The sequence below is a fragment of the Mobula birostris genome, chromosome 25, assembly GCF_030028105.1.
Source record: "Mobula birostris isolate sMobBir1 chromosome 25, sMobBir1.hap1, whole genome shotgun sequence".
Classification (NCBI taxonomy): Eukaryota; Metazoa; Chordata; class Chondrichthyes; order Myliobatiformes; family Myliobatidae; genus Mobula; species Mobula birostris.
The window spans coordinates 52,618,953-52,636,168 of NC_092394.1; the positions used below are offsets into that span (position 1 = coordinate 52,618,953).

The following is a 17,216-nucleotide window of genomic DNA, read 5'->3' on the forward strand; positions in this document are numbered from 1 at the left end:
CTTCTCACCTGCCCTTCACTGCTTTCTGTTCCTTTCTTCTTTCCCTCTCTCCCGTCCACCATCCTGTGCTATTGGCTTCCTTCGTTGGCCTTTAACTCTTCCACCCATCCCCTCCCAGCTTTTCACTTCATTCCCTTCTCCCAGTCACCTGGTCTCACATATCACCTGCCAGCACGTACTCCTTTCCCTTCCCCCAACTTATTCCACCTTCTTCCCTTTTCCTTTCCAGTCCTAATAAAGAGTCTCAGTCCAAAACATTCACCATTTATTCCTCCATAGCAGCTGCCTGACCTACTGAGTTCCTCCAGCACTGTGTGTGTGTGTGTGTTGCTATAGATTTCCAGCATCTTGTGTTTTTGATTTGTTCTCAGTCTTTTTGTCATCTTTGTTCCTGCATTCCCAACTTGCATTTTCCATGAAGACTTAATTAGAAAACATTTTTAGATGTGATCAGAGCAAAGGCTCTGATTTGCTCTGACTGAAAGTTAAGATAAAAATATGATTTAAAAATAAACTCCTCCATACTGATGTTGCTGCTCCAGTTCTCTGGATTGAAGATCCGCTCCAGTAGATAATGGTTCTTCTTTACCACCCTGCCTCGTGCTCTCCCACACTGTTAGTGTCCAGAAGACTGTTATCATGGGGTAAGGTTCTACCTGTGATCAGATTCAAAAGCATACCACTGAAAGATCTAGCTATCTTGGAACGATTTTGATAACAAAGCAGGCATGGACATTTTCTGTGCGCGTGCGCCGGTCGTGCACGCAGCCTGTTACAGCCGTTCCGACTAGTTTTCTTACTTCTTTCTTCTCACTTTTTTAACTTGCGTTATTTTTTGTATTTTTTCTCGGTAACATGTTGAAGCTGCACCCTGTCTAACATGCTGGTGGAGATGGTTTTATTTGGGTTTTTAGCACTGGAAATAGTTACATTCAGACACGTCTCATTAGCTGGACAGCAGTATGGTCGCATTGTTTATTCCAGGGACCAGCTGCTTGCGCTTATGCCGGCCGGTTTAGTGAACAGAGCGGCGGACACCCCTGCTGAAATCTGGAGGAAAACACACAGAGGATGCAGAGGGGGATCACAAAGGTGAGGAAAGAGGACCGGGTCGAGACAACAGAGACTTATGGAGAAGAGGAGTTCGGTGGGTAATAAAATGGACGAGTTGACGGCGCTAGCCAGGCGTCAGAGAACATTTCGGGAGTGTTGTGTTATGTGTTTTACTGGAACGGGGCTGCACGAGGACATTCCCGATCAAAACTTCTCCATGGATGGCTTCCAGACCGTTCGGGCTGACCAGAAATGCACTGAGAGCGGTAAGCGTAAAGGAGTTGGGGGCTTGCTCTTCTGGTTAACAACGGATGGTGCAATCCGGGTCATATTACGATCGAGGAATGTGTTTGTAGACCAGATATTGAACTTTTTACTGTTGGACTTCGGCCATACTCCACCGAGATACAACACTGGGCGGCACGGGAGGTTGTTCCTGCCTGTGGCCATCAAACTTTGCAGCTCCTCCCGTGGAGGGTCAGACACCCTGAGCCAATAGGTTGGTCCTGGACTAATTTCCATCTGGCATAGTTTGCATATTGTTGTTTGATTGTTTGTGGTTTTTGTATTGCTATATTTATGCTCTATTCTTGGTTGGTGCGGCTGTAACGAAACCCAATTTCCCTCGGGATCAATAAAGTATATCTATCTATCTATGGACGAATAATACTCATCTGTGGGTGTAAAGCGCTAATTTGGATGACCTTTACTCTTACCACATTGTTACACAATAGAGGAACATGGGCTACTGACAACTGCCAAAAAATAGAAGCTTTAACAACATCCAGTTTTAATGTCTGTGGCGTATACTAGGCATCCCCTGAAAAGAAGTTGTTTCTAGTGCAAATCTCCTCTCAGAATCAATGGGGGTGTAATCTGTTAGTGAAAGGAATATGAAAGCCCTAGCAACTAATTATGATAATTGGGAAATTATGACAATAGAAGCAAATGACGGAGTTAGTTGTGAGTGGGGATGAAGCATCGTGGTGGCCATTGGTTGCAACAGCTCTGTAGAAGATGCCAGAGCTGTAAGCAAGGTATCACTATCGTTCATACAATCACGTATCCATTATGGCATTTTAGCAAGCCCTGCTGCCTTTCTAGAATCAGTGTATTTATTCATCATTTGAAATGCCATGCATGGTATAACCTCAGCAAAGTTTGAATATTGAATAGTTACCATCTTGCATAGACTGGAAAGATTCTGGCCAGCAATCTGCTGGCATTGTGCTGCATCTGCTCCAGCATTCAACCCGCTTCCATTCAAATGCACTACCTTGTCTTTCACAGTAATATTTCAGCTCGACCAAATCTGGAGTAGAAGGCAAAACACTGCAGATGCAAAAATTCTGAAACAAAAACACAGGATGCTGGAAACACTCAGCAGTTTAAACAGTATCCGTGCTAAGAGAAAGAGCTGATATTTCAGGTTGACAATTATCATCAGCATTGAATCGATTATATCCAATTGGGATTGGTTTTTGTAACCTGCTAGTCTACTGGGACTTGCTACAGCTTTTCTGTATGTATATTACAGTTAAGTGCTTCATTTGAACCTATTACTTCAGGATTCACTTCCATCCTACCCTTGAACACAAGTAGGTACCTTTATTGCACTTGAGTCTTCTAGAGCAGGATTTCCCAACCTTTTTTATGCCATGGACTCCAGGTTGGGAGCCCCTGATTTTGAGACACTATTGGGCCAGTTCCCCTTTGTGCTGTAAAAACTGATGATCCTATAACCACAGTTCATCAGTTCATACATGGGTTGAAAAGCAGTTCAATTGTGTTTTACTTTCTGGACCATATACAGTGCTATTTAATACAATGTTCCTTGTTTTGCTTATACAATGTGCAGACGTAACCATGTGGTAGGGGCTTTGATAAGAATGCTACTTAGCTGTTTGTCAAGAGTTTATTGTGTTTACAATTATCCAAAGTCTTTGGTATGTCTGGAGTCTCTCGTTGATCAGTTCCTGCTGTTGGCTTGGAAACAAGCTGGTCATTCTCTCTTGCGATGGTCATGTCAAGAATCGTGCCAGCATGAATCTGTTTTGCTTTTATTCTCTTGAAGGTTTGCCAGTGAATAGAGATAATTATCTTGAAGTGATTTAAATACAGTGCTGTACCCTCAGTTTCCCTCTGTTGTTGTTGACCGGTCTCTCTATTTCCAACACTCTGCATTCATGCCCTCTCCTTCCAGCTGTCATCATATTGTTAGGGTTCCACTTGTCACCACATTACACCCCAGCAGTTTCCACAATCAGCACATCAGCATGTGTAATTTCTGCAACCTCCACCGCACTGCTACCACCCTCCCTTCCCTTTCAGTATTTCCAAAAGACTCCACAATACTCTTCCAACTCCACTAGAACCCTCTACACTTCACACAGCTCCATAGGATGAAACTGCCCAACAAATCTCACTTCACACAGCTCCACGGGATGAAACTGTCCAACAAATCTCTCTTCACACAGCTCCATAGTATGAAACTGTCCAACAAATCTCTCTTCACACAGCTCCACGGGATGAAACTGTCCAACAAATCTCACTTCACACAGCTCCATGGTGTGAAACTGTCTAACAAATCTCACTTCACACAGCTCCATGGTGTGAAACTGTCTAACAAATCTCACTTCACACAGCTCCATGGTGTGAAACTGTCTAACAAATCTCACTTCACACAGCTCCATAGTATGAAACTGTCCAACAAATCTCACTTCACACAGCTCCATGGTGTGAAACTGTCCAACAAATCTCACTTCACAGAGCCTCATAGTGTGAAATTGTCCAACAAATCTCACTTCACACAGCTCCATACTATGAAACAGTCCAACAAATCTCACTTCACACAGCTCCATACTATGAAACAGTCCAATAAATCTCACTTCACACAGCTCCATACTATGAAACAGTCCAACAAATCTCACTTCACACAGCTCCATACTATGAAACAGTCCAACAAATCTCACTTCACACAGCTCCATGGGATGAAACTGTCCAGCAAATCTCACTTCACACAGCTCCATAGTCTGAAACTGTCCAACAAATCTCACTTCACACAGCTCCGTGGGATGAAACGGTCCAACAAATCTCACTTCACACAGCTCCATGGGATGAAACTGTCCAACAAATCTCACTTCATACAGCTCCATGGTGTGAAACTGTCCAACAAATCTCACTTCACAGAGCCTCATAGTGTGAAATTGTCCAACAAATCTCACTTCACACAGCTCCACGGTATGAAACTGTCCAACAAATCTCAGTTTTTTGAGGTAGCTCTGAAGATTGAAGGCAAGATGGTAGACATCATTGGCTTTAGGGCACTTGACAAGGTCCTGTGTGGTTCAGAAGGTTAAGGCAAATGTGATTAAAGACAATGTGGTTCAGTGGTGTCAAACTTGGTTTGTGATTGGAGGCAGAGGACGGTGGTGGAAGGAAGTCTCTGACCAGAGGTGTAACACACTGTTCATTTCTGGGAACCTTGTTTGTGAATGTGACTTGCACGTGAATTTAAGAGGTATGAGTAGTTACTTTGTGGATGACAGGAAAGTTGGCCGTGCTGTGGATAAAGAGGAAGATTGCCTAAGGATAAAGCAGGATTAGATTAGGTTAGATTATGAGGACACGCAGTCCTTTTTTATTGTCATTTAGTAATGCATGCGTTAAGAAATGATATAATGTTCCTCCGGTGTGATATCACAGATACACAAGACAGACCAAGACTGAAAAACTGACAAAAAACAGCATATATTTACAACAGTGCAAGCAATACAGCAACTTGATGAAGAACAGGCCATGGGCAAGGTAAAAAAAAATTCAAAGTCTCTGGAAAGTCACATCATCTCATGCAGACGGGAGAAGGAGGAAAACTCTCCTCCTGCCATGAGCTTCCAGCGCCGCAAACTTGCCGATGCAGCCAACCACAGTCCAACTCTGAGTCGTCCGAAAACTTCGAGCCTCCAACACCAAGCACCATCTCTGCCAAGCGCTTCGACCCCAGCCCCGGCCACCAACAACAGGAAAAGCCAAGGACTTGGGGCCTTCCCTCCGGAGATTCTCGATCACACAGTAGCAGCAGCAGTGAACTGGGCATTTCAGAAGTTTCTCCAGATGTTCCTCCGTGTTTCTCACGTCTGTCTCCATCAAATCAGAATTGTGCACGGCCCCCTATTTAACAAATACGATATAGATCAGATGGCAATTGGGCAGAGCACTAACAGCTGCAATTTAATCCAGTAAGTGCAATGTGATGCATTTTGTAAAGTCAAATAGGGCGAACTAGTAGGTAAATAGTAGGGACTGAAGAATGCTGATAAGCAGAGAGCTATTGAAGTTCAAGTCTACACTTCCCTGACAATGATAAGACAGATAGAGTCTGGAAGAAGGCATATGGCATGCTTGCCTTCATAGATTCAAGCATAGAATATAGAAGCTGGGTGGCTACGTTGCAGTTTTATAAAACATCAGTTTTAAGTATTGTATTGAGATCTGGTTGCCACACTATAAGATGGATATAGTTGCATTGGTAAATTGATTTATTATTGTCTCATTTCCATGCCATCCATACAGAGCATCTCATTACAACAGTGCATTGAAGTACTACAACGGCTAACAATGAAAGATTTACAGTGAAAGTGCAGTACATGTAGACAATAAGGTCATAACGAGGTAGATTGTGAGGTCAAGACTCAACTAGGGGATTGTTCATTAGGCTTATAACAATAAGGTAGAAGGAGTGATCTGTACAGTTCAGAGGCATGTTGTCAGATACTTGAGAGGCAAGGCATAGTAGGTTATGGACCCAATGCAGGTAAATGAGATTAGTTTAGACAGTCAGCTGAAGGGTCATTTTTGCAGAGTAAAACATTCTGACTATGCAGGAGATGCAACATCTGCGCTTTTATCCCTTCCCGCTCTCTAGGGACCCTAACATTCCTTTCAGGTGAAACATTGATTCATTTGTGTCTTCTCCAATTTAGCGTGGTACTTATTCTGTGACCTCCTCTGTGTCAAAGAAATTAAATGCTGCAGATTGCTCAATTATCTTCCATAACACCTCAGTTAAATCCTTAAAGGTGACCCTGAGTGTCTAGTGGTCTGTCACTTTGATTCCCCATCCTACTCCCACTCTGATGTCTGTGTTTGGGTTCTTGTTTTGTTCTACCACAGCCCAATGAAAGCTCAAGGCACAGTGCCCCATTTTTCAACTCTCATGATCATCCTGTCTCTGGAACTTCACACAATTCATTTCTAGGTTATTTCTCTTCCGATTAAAGGTCATAAGCCATGATTTGAAAAGAAAGCTTTGGAACCACAGAAGCAAGGTTACCAAAGTGTGCTTATTTTATATCTCAAATTACTTGTATCCCACCAGAACGATCTCAGTGTGACACAGACATGGGATTCCAGAATGCCGTGCAAGTCTTCTGCGTGATCAAGTATTTCTGCGTGTGTGAGATGCTGCTGAGTGTTTCCAGCATCTGCATTTAGAACGTAGGACAATGAGGTGCAGGCTCCTTGGTCCACAATGTGCCAACCTTTTAACCTACTCCAATATTAATGTAATGCTTCTCTCCCACACAGCCCCCTCTTTTTCTTTCACCCATGTGCCTATCCAAATGTCCTTCGTGTATCTGCCTCCACTACCACCTTGGCAGTGAGTTCCATGTACCCATCACTCTCTGGGTGTAAATAAATAAATCTACTTCTGGCATCTCCCTTGTACTTCAGTCACCATAAAATGATATCCTCTTGTATTAGCCATATGAAAAAAACCATAGCTCGCTCAACCTTCCCTCGTAGGGCAATGCTTTGGCATAATCCATAATGATCATATTCCAGGCAGCGTCCTTGTAAATCTTCTCTGCACTGTCTAATGCTTCTTCATCCTTATAAATGAGGTAAGCTGAACTTGGCACATTACTACAAGTGTGGTCTAACTGAAGTTTTATAGAGCTGCAACATTACCTTGAAGCTTTTGAAGCCAGTCCTTCAAATAATGAAGGCCAACACACCATGCATCTTCTTAACCACCCTATCAACTTGCACAGCAACTTTGAGGGATCTGTGGATGTGAAACGCAAGTTCCCTCCATTCCTCTACACTGCTAAGAATTCTGCTATTAACCTTGTTCTCTGCTTTCAATTTCGACCTTCCAAAGGGAATCATTTCATACTTCTCCAGATTGAATTCCATCTGTCACTTCTCAGCCCAGCTCTGCATCGTATCACTGTCCCGTTGTAATCTATCCAAAATTCCACCAATATTCTTTTATTTTTGTGCATAATCACTGTGATTGAGTAATGTGACAAATAGTTTTTCCAGGAATCAGTGGAAAAACAAACTGCGAGAGGAACACAGCGCAACAGGCAACTTAGTCATTCTCTGTTCTGCTCTCTCCCATCGATTAGAAGGTACAAAGGGCTTGAAAGCTCATACCATTGGACTCGAGGACAGCTTCGACCTTGTATCAGACTCTTGAGCAGACCTCTCGTATTAATCTCCCAATCTACCTTGTTGCGGCCCTTGCACTTTTATCTGTTTATCTGCACGTTCTCTATAATTAGACCATAAGACAGGTGCAGAGTTAGACCATTTGGCCCATTCAGTCGCCTTCGCCATTCAATCATGGCTGATTTATTATCCCTCTCAACCCATTCTCCTGTCTTTTCCCCTTAACCTTTGCCCTGATCAAGAACCTATCAACCTCCATTTTTAAAATACCCAGTGACCTGCCTCCACACCCATCTGTGGCAATGAATTCCACAGATTCGCCACACTGGTTAAAAAAATTCCTCCTCATTTCTGTTCTAAATGGACGTCCTTCTTCCTGAGCTTTGCCCTCTGGTTCTAGACTCCCTTACTAATTGCAACACTACACTCTGCACTCTGTTTGCTTTTTTATTATCTCAAAGTTCAGATGGCATGATCTGCTTGGTGCTCAAACAAAAGTTTTCACTGTATCTTGGTAAATGTGAAAATAATCAACCATTTCCTGTTTTATCTGTGAAGGCAGAGGGATAGTTAGCATTTTGGGTTAAGAGTTGAAACATCAGCCACCCTACCTCTGCAGATGCTATCTGATCCATTAAGTTTCTTCAGCAAGTTGACAATTGCTCTGGATTACAGTCTCATGTGTTCCTTCCAAGGATGTATAATGGAAAATCAAAGAAATTGCCGATGTTGGAGAGTGTTTTCTGTTGTTATTTCTGAGGACCATTGTTTGATGAGCAGCATGCAGACTAGCTAACCAGTTGGCACACACACTCAGCAGGCCAAGCTTCATCTGTGCAAGAGTACAGTCAACGCTTTGGCCCAAAACCATTCATCAGGACTCTTTTCCATAGATGCTGCCTGGCCTGCTGAGTTTCTCCAGCTTTTTGGGTTTCGAAAACCTGCAGATTTTCTCTTGTTTGTGATTGGATAGCTAACCAGCTTATCCATTCTATGGTTTTTGTTCAAGGCTACTCAAAGGAGAAAGGCTGCCCAGAGCTGTTTCTTGTAGTGCTGTGGAGTCTTTGTATGCACTTTGATAGACATTGGCCTAATTTCATTAGTGAACATATGGCACTCCTTCAGTTCCAGGCTGAAAGCTCTAGAAGTGGATGTGTGAGATTGAAACACGTGAATTTGCCCCTGGCAAAATTACTAGCAGTGAGCACTAGATTCCGGTGTCATCTGTTAACTGTTGAGCAATGTGTTTGTTCCATGCCAGGTGACAACACATTATCAGGGAGGAAAACTGAGCCTCATTTTGGCCTCCAATATGAATTCCTTGGACCTGAGTATTTTTCATCTTTTGTCAACTCAGAGTCAAAGAGTACTGACACACATAAACAGGGCTGACCTGGTTGTCTCCCTAATCCCATCTACCTTCACTCAGAGAATAGTCCTCCATGCCAATCAAGTCCATGTACCTATCGGAACTTCTCTTAAATGTTACGATTGAAGCTGCATCTACCATTTCTGCTGGCAGCTCGTTCCACGCTCACACCACTCTTAAGTGAAGAAGTTCCCCGTCAGATCCACTTAAATACTTCACATTTCACACTAAGCCTATGACCTTTAGTTCTAGTCTCATCCAGACTGAGGGAAAAAGCCTGCATGCATTCACTCTGCCTGTATCCTCAAGTCTTCAGAATGTCCAAGGAACTGTGGAATCTGTAAATCAGAAGAGAGGGTAGCACCATCATTATAAAGTGTGCTGTGCAATAATATGTTTGATGAAAAGAAGGCCTTCCACTTCCTGTTACACATTTGCTCAAGAACAGTCAAGAGTGAATCCTACTGCAGCTTGTTATTTTCATTCAGTTGGACCTGACCATGAAAACATTTGTAATTTCTCCTCCTGATTTTTTTTTGATGACTTGGATTGTTTAAGCAAGTGTTGCAAATAAAACTCAGCCTGCTTAGGTGATGGGGAAGGGATAACTGGTAGTGACTTGATGTTACAAGCAGCAAAGGCTTTCCACTCTCACCCCACTTCCCCAAGACTCTCCCTTCTCCTCGCCCCCTCTCTACTGCTAAAAGCTTCTCTGTCTTCATTGGCCTTTCTGAACCTGGTCCCCCTCCCAAACTTCCCACCCCATTGTCAGGAAGCAATGCCATAGAGCTGTCATTCTTTGAGCAGGCATCAGCAGCTGATGTGTAAGTAGCATCGTGTAGGGTGCAGTTTGTAATCATATATGTGAGAGATGTCTGAGGAGTACCATGTTTCAGATTTTTGAGCCAATAGACTGGTCCTGGACTTATTTTCCATCTGGCATAGTTTGCATTTTGTTGTTTGATTGTTTGTGGTTTTTGTATTGCTATATTTATGCTCTATTCTTGGTTGGTGCGGTTGTAACGAAACCTAATTTCCCTCGGGATCAATAAAGTATATCTATCTATCTATCTATTTACAATCCTAGACTTATTATAAAAGGTGGAGTTTTTCCATTTCCCATTTAGCTATTGGAAGCAGTTTGAATTCCATGATCTGATGAGGTCTGATTGTCTCTTTAGGGCTGTTTACCTGAATAAATTCAGATCCATGTCAACTTTGGTAGAGTGCAAGGTGATCATACTTGTTCTCCGCCTCAGATCATTTCCCTAAAATTGCAGCAGTGCGTTTGCATAATTTAAATGCTGACATTTATCAGGCCAACACAATTACTAAAATGTGACAGCATCAAATTTAGTCATTAGCTATACTTTGGATAAATTTGATTACAGAGAGATTTGAAGGATAATGGGGCTGTTTTCATTCATTGTGAAACTGTAGGTTGCAAATAATGTTGATTGTTTCAAACACAAGAGTGTCTGAGTTCCTTTGTGTTGGGCGAAAAGGGTGAGAGCATTAAATGGTGGGTTTTGGTATGAGAATATCACTTGATTCTGCAGAACACTTTGAGGGGGAAAAACAGACTTGTTTTCAGAATAAGTGTACTTAGCTGGATACTCAAGCAGCACACATAAAAGATGCTGGTGAATGTAGCAGGCCAGGCAGCATCTCTAGGAAGAGGTACAGTCGATGTTTCAGGCTGAGACCCTTCGTCAGAACTAACTGAAAGAAGAGATAGTAAGAGATTTGAAAGGGGGAGGGGGAGATCTGAAATGATAGGAGAAGACAGGAGGGAGAGGAATGGAGCCAAGAGCTGGACAGGTGATAGGCAAAAGGAATATGAGAGGATCATGGGATGGGAGGCTGAGGGAGAAAGAAAGAGGGAGGGGGGAAGCCCAGAGGATGGGCAAGGAGTATAGTGAGAGGGACAGAAGCAGAAAAAGGAGAGAGAGAGAGAAAAAATTAATAATAAATAAATAAATAAATAAATAACAGATGGGGTACGAGGTGGAGGTGGGGCATTAGCGGAAGTTAGAGAAGTCAATGTTCATGCCATCAGGTTGGAGGCTACCCAGACGGAATATAAGGTGTTGTTCCTTCAACCTGAGTGTGGCTTCATCTTTACAGTAGAGGAGGCCGTGGATAGACATATCAGAATGGGAATGAGACGTGGAATTAAAATGTGTGGCCACTGGGAGATCCTGCTTTCTCTGGCGGACAGAGCGTAGGTGTTCAGCAAACGGTCTCCCAGCCTGCGTCGGATCTTGCCAATGTATAGAAGGCCGCATCGGGAGCACCGGACGCAGTATATCACCCCAGCCGACTCACAGGTGAAGTGTCGCCTCACCTGGAAGGACTGTCTGGGGCCCCGAATGGTGGTAAGGGAGGAAGTATAAGGGCATGTGTAGCACTTGTTCTGCTTACAAGGATAAATGCCAGGAGGGAGATCAGTGGAGAGGGATGGGGGAGTGGCGAATGGACAAGGGAGTTGCGCAGGGAGCGATCCCTGCGGAGAGCGGGGGTGGGGAGAAGACGTGTTTAGTGGTGGGATCCCGTTGGAGGTGGCCCTTTTGCCAATCAACTTTCCAGCCCTTAGCTCCATCCCTCCCCCTCCTGTCATCTCCTATCATTTTGGATCTCCCCCTCCCCCTCCTACTTTCAAATCTCTTACTATCTCTTCTTTCAGTTAGTCCTGACAAAGGGTCTCGACCCGAAACGTGGACTGTACCTCTTCCTAGAGATGCTGCCTGGCCTGCTGCGTTCACCAGCATTTTTTATGTGTGTTGCTTGAGATTCCAGCATCTGCAGATTTCCTCGTGTTTGCGTTATCTGGGTGCTATAGCCTTGATTACAATAATGGGTTATTCATTAGTACCGCTGTAGTTTTTGTGATGCACAGTCTGTCCTCTGCTGTGGAGCTTTGTTAAAGGGAGTGAGAAATGATTTACAGCTCTGGGTCACAGTGAAGGAGGTGTCTTCTTCGCACCCACGTGCATTTCAATTTGGAATAAAGAGAGATGTTTCTCAAAAAATGAACTTTAAATCTCCAAAACAAAATTAGTTTATTCTTGATATATTTTTAATTTGAAATTCAACATTCTTACAGCACAGGTTGACCCTCTATAATCCGGCACCACTGGGACCTGAGCACTGCCGGATTAGTGAAAATGCAGAATTACAGAAGGATCACATTAAGCAATAGCTAACCGCCTCATCGTACCTTTAAAATATCAAAGGATTCAAAGGTTCATTTAATGTCAGAGAAATGTATACAATATACGTCCTGAAATGCTTTTTCTTTGCAACCATCCACGAAAACAGAGGAGTACCTCAAAGAATGAACGACAGTTAAATGTTAGAACCCCTAAGTACCCCCCCCGCTCCCCTCCCTCCCGCCTGTAAGCATCTAAGTTCCCCTCCCCACCAGCAAAAAGTAAAGTGCACCCACTACCAGCACGCAAGCATGAGCTAAGCGATAGCAAAGACACAGACTTGCAGTTACCCCAAAGACTACATTGCACTTGCAGTTACTGAGGGAATCCTCATTAGTTTCTTTTCTTCTGCTTAGTAATATGCTTAAATTCAGCGGGTCACCACGTCTGATCTGAGGTCATAGGCAGAAGGGAATGGAGCACCGGCCAGGCGACGCCGGAGGGCAGTGCGCGACTGCCAGCAGGGGGGGTGAGAAGGCGGACTGACCCAGCGCAACCCAGCTCCCCCGCCGCTGGCGGGTGAGACAGGCGGGTACAGGCAGCCGCACCTCACGCAGATGATATTAATAAATGCAGGAAAACAAGCAGGAATCGCCTGTCTGTGCTTTGCAAGAGTGCGCCAACACGTGAACTGATCTAGCGCAACCAAAACAATGCGCAGCAGATTGGTACGGTGGCCCGGAAAATTTGAAATCAGTGCCGGATTATCAAAGGAACCGGATTACAGGTAGTCGGATTAGTGAAGGTCGACCTGTATTTCAAAATTAATTCAAATTATTTAGTAGCCTGTCAAGTTTCATAAATAAGCCTGTAGTCTCCTAGCTCTAGGAATTTATTTCTTGATCTTACATTCATCATTATGTTTGTTGAACTCCTGCTCTCCCCATTGCAGCTAGCTGCATCTTATACTCTTTGGGCAGCATAAAATAACAGAACATTTTCAACATTGGAAGAGCGTGGGAGGAACCAGCAAGAATTCAGAAAATCATTGGTCTGAATAATAAATAATGGTTGTGGTGGAGCTAAACCAGAGGTGAGGAAGGAATTGCTTGTCACTTGACTTGCTTTTTCTTCCCCCTATTACTTGTTCCGTATATTTAAAAGGAAAAGAGAGCTTTGTATTTATATTGCACCTTCCCTGACCCCAGCATGTCCCAAAGCACTTAACTAGCAACTAAATACTTTACGCATGATAAATGTTGTAAGATGGGAAAGGTTTGTGCATGGTAACCTCACACAAATGAAAACATGAAAATGATCTGACGTTCTCTATTTACTAATATTAATCTTTTCTAATACCTTGCGTAAGCTGACAGGGTTTCAATATAATGTCAGCCAAAGGACAGCATCATCTTCTTCACTGCACTGGAATGCCAATTTAAGTTTTGTGATTAAACCTTTGAAGAAAACTAATCCCACAACCTTGAATTTACAGGCAAGAGCCCAGCCCACTACACCAGAACAGAATCCATAATGGAAAAATAACATTTGAAGCTTCCCAGATATGGGAGCAGTGTTCATGGAGATTTTTTTAAAAAATTATCTTGGATGTAGAAGGAGAAATACTTCCTGACAGCAGCTTCTTTAATGGAGATATGAAGGCTCTGTTTGGAGATGGAAGTCCAAATGTCTATGGCTTTAAAAGGATTAAGCTCAGATACACTACAGATAAGGTGAACAGCCTTGAATGCACTTGTCTTTTTGGCTAGGTTGCAGGAAGCTCATGAAATATTGCTGTTTGGGCATCTTATGAGAAGGAATCAGAAATTTTTAGAGAGAGGATTGGGAAGATAGACCTTGGGTTATTTGATCTTGCCCAGGGCAACATTTTCAAAGTCATTGAGGATCAATTAAACCAGGGATTAGATGGAAACAGGAAATAAGACATTTCTAAATGTGAATTAAAGTACCTTTCAAAAATATAATTTGATTGTTTATGCAAATAACTTGCACATAGCAACATTTTATGATGGAAATTTCAGGTTTTCAACATTAAAGACAAGGAAAATTCAAATCTAGTTTTCCCATTCACTCTACAGTCTGTCTGTCTGTCTAGGTACCATATCCGATGCTGATGTTGGTGACCATGGTTTTCCATATAGATCTATCCTTCGTTTTTTGGATGACCTCCATTTCCTCGATGTGTAGCCACCTGGCTATGCTTTTGATGTATATGAGCTGAGGTCTTCCTCTAGGTTTGCTCCCCTCAATCTTTCCAGAGAGTATGAGTTTTTCTAGTTCATCTTTCCACATGATGTGTCCTAGGAATCTGAGTTGCCTTTCTCTTATTGTTGGTATGAGTGATCGAATTGCTTGGGCTCTTCTGAGAACTTCATTTGATGTGTGTGTGGTCCATGATATTTTTAATATTCTCCTGTAGAACCATAATTCAGCTGCTTCTAGTCTCTTTTCCGTTGCTGGGGAAATGGTCCAGCATTCACCTGCATAAGTCAGGATAGAATAAATGTAGCACTGCAGTATTCTGTTTTTAGTGTACATGCTCATCTTTGTCTGTTAATATGGTCTTCATTTTTTGGAAAGCTTCTTTCGCCATTGCTATTCTGTATTTGATATGTGTCGCACCTGCCATTACTTGTTATTACTCTACAGTACAGCCTCTCTATTCAAAAACCCAAGTGACTGTAGATGCTGGAAATCCAGAGTAACGCACACACAATTCTGGAGAAACCCAGCAGCTCAGGCAGTATCTATGGAGAGGAATAAAGAGTTGTCGTTTTGGGTCACAAAGACTGGAAAGGAAAGGGAAAGAAAGCAGAACAAGAAGGTTGGGGGAGGGGAAGGATTACAGGCTGGAAGTTGATAGGTGAAGCTAGATAGGAAGGATTAGGTGGGTGGCGGATGGGGGAATGAAGTGAAAAGCTAGGAAGTGATAGGTGGAAAAAGTAATGGGCTGAGGAAGGAATCTTACAGAAGAGGAGAGTGGACCATGGGAGAAAAGGAAGGGGAAGGGACACCAGAGGGAAGTGATAGGCAGGTGAGCAAATGAGAAGGGGTAAGGGGGAAGCTGGAAAGGAGAGAAGGAGAAGGGGGAAGAAATTTTCTGGATGTTGGAGAAATCTGTGTTCCTGCTGTCAAATTAGAGGCTACCCAGATTGAATATGAGTGTTGCTCTTCCAACCGGAGAGTGGCCTCATCGTGACAGTAGAGGCCACTATTATGTTATCATAACAGTATACTGTAAGTAATCCTAACTCTTAACATAAGAGCCCAGCAAGCTACTATGCACGAAGTTCCATTCAGGGAAGGTTTTGTAAAGTTGCTGTTATGCATAATCTCCTGAGCCAAGTGCAAAATGAAAGCCTGTAGATGCAATATTCCTAAAACCATCAACACATTTTAAAAGCTTTTCTCTTCCAAGCTTCACCTCTGATCAGTAGAGGGAGAAAGTATTAGTTCTGAAACATGCAAAACCTGCACTATGTCTGATTCCACTCCTGCCAACTTTAGACATCTTCTGATAGATCTGATATTCACTAAACCTATTATACAAGTTCACACACAGAGAATGAGGTTTGCAGCTGAACAAAGCAGTGGTTTTGCTTCCCAGTTCTAATTGGAGGAAATTTTTGCTTATCCATTACCAGCTGTCATATGAGCAACTGTAGAGTTTTTGAAACAGTGTGGGTGGGTGTCATCTGCCTGCACTTCAAACTGATTTGTTTCCAGTTAATGTCCAGAAGGGCAAGGAGGAGGGTGATGAATAGAATCATGATCAAGGATAGATCCATGTGTAAGTTTGAAGAATGGAGTATGACGCTTTTGTAAGTTATTCTCTGGATCGGATTTGATATGAATGGAATTGGCAAGGGCACAACTGTTCTTTTGGACCATGGAGTTTAACAATAAATTTGTTGCTTCCTTACTGGTAGATGAGAACTTGAACTTCTCAATAGTGAAGAAACTAACTCTTATACAGTATTTGAAACGTTGTGTGACGATGTCTTTATACAATCCATTGATCTCTGTATTTAATATTTGATACAACTCCAGATAGACCATTTTAAAATCATCACTTGGGTTAAACAAGATCTTTTGAAGAATACCAAAACTTATACCTTTGATTTATTTCTTTCTCCAGTGACTGCGACCTCACAATGCTGAGGCCACTCTGGCAGCTCTTCACCAAGATGGAAAGTAATGCACATCAGAATCAGACGGGAATTTTTATACTTCCTCCTCTACATCGAGCCCTGACTGAGTTATTCTACGTTGCAGAAAAGCGGGCAATGGTAAGGTGGCGTGCTCCTAACAGTGCACATTAGAGTTGCTCTCTCCTGTCGTGACGTTAGCTTATACAGTCCGCCATCTGTTTTATCCTCCAGAGTGGAGCCAATAACCCCAATGAGTTGCACGGAGATGGAGTTTGTGTGAACCTGTAGTAGTTCTGATTGGCTTGCAACAAACTACGAGCTAGTCAAATCTAAATTAGCATAAGCAAGCTTGTAGATGAGTGCAGTGTATTGAGATTACATGCTGTGTGGATCATTGTGGGGTAGCAAGGTCTGGGTGATCTCCAGTGCATGTACACATCACCAAAAGTGGCAACACAAGTTAATAAGCCTTTGAAAAGCAAATCAACTCCTTGAGATTATTCCTGGAGGGATAGAATGGAAATAGAGGTGTTATTTTAGACTTGGTCTGGCTGCACCTAGAAGTATTATGCACAATAAAATAAAAACACATGTAACCCTCGCTTTACCTAGTAGCATGATCGCGGGGTAATAACCCCCTGCCCGGCCAAACCTTAGAATTCCCATTTGGGTGGATGCTGTGCGATGTGTCCTGTTTCAAATCCGTACCCCGAAATGACAAGCCGTACACAGTATGCAATTAAACAATTAAGATTTTATAACTCTTATTTGAACTATAGAATTAATAGAGAACCAAAATATAAACTAAAAGGCGCCAAGAATAATAATTAGACAGTTTGTGCACAATGTTGGAGCTCACCACGCAATATCCTCGGACCACCATTCAATTTTCTCCGAGCCCCCGCTCAGGGTCCGCTCCGCCAGCCAGCTCACAGCATCTCTCCGTGTGCGTCTTCTCTCTTCATCCCCATGGTGCGTTCTGACCAAATCCCGTGCAAACAGCTTACAGACACA

The 17,216-nt window shown here is 42.9% G+C and overlaps 1 protein-coding gene across 3 annotated transcripts in view; it reads left to right on the forward strand.

Annotated features, from left to right (window-relative positions):
- The window catches only part of zzef1 (zinc finger, ZZ-type with EF hand domain 1), a 261,590-nt gene that overhangs the window by 213,263 nt on the left and 31,111 nt on the right, over window positions 1-17,216 (forward strand). For all 3 annotated transcript variants that reach the window (XM_072243417.1, XM_072243419.1, XM_072243418.1), the window contains one exon: window positions 16,190-16,340. In XM_072243417.1, the coding sequence (XP_072099518.1) occupies window positions 16,190-16,340 (151 nt within the window). The remainder of the gene's footprint in view (window positions 1-16,189; window positions 16,341-17,216) is intronic.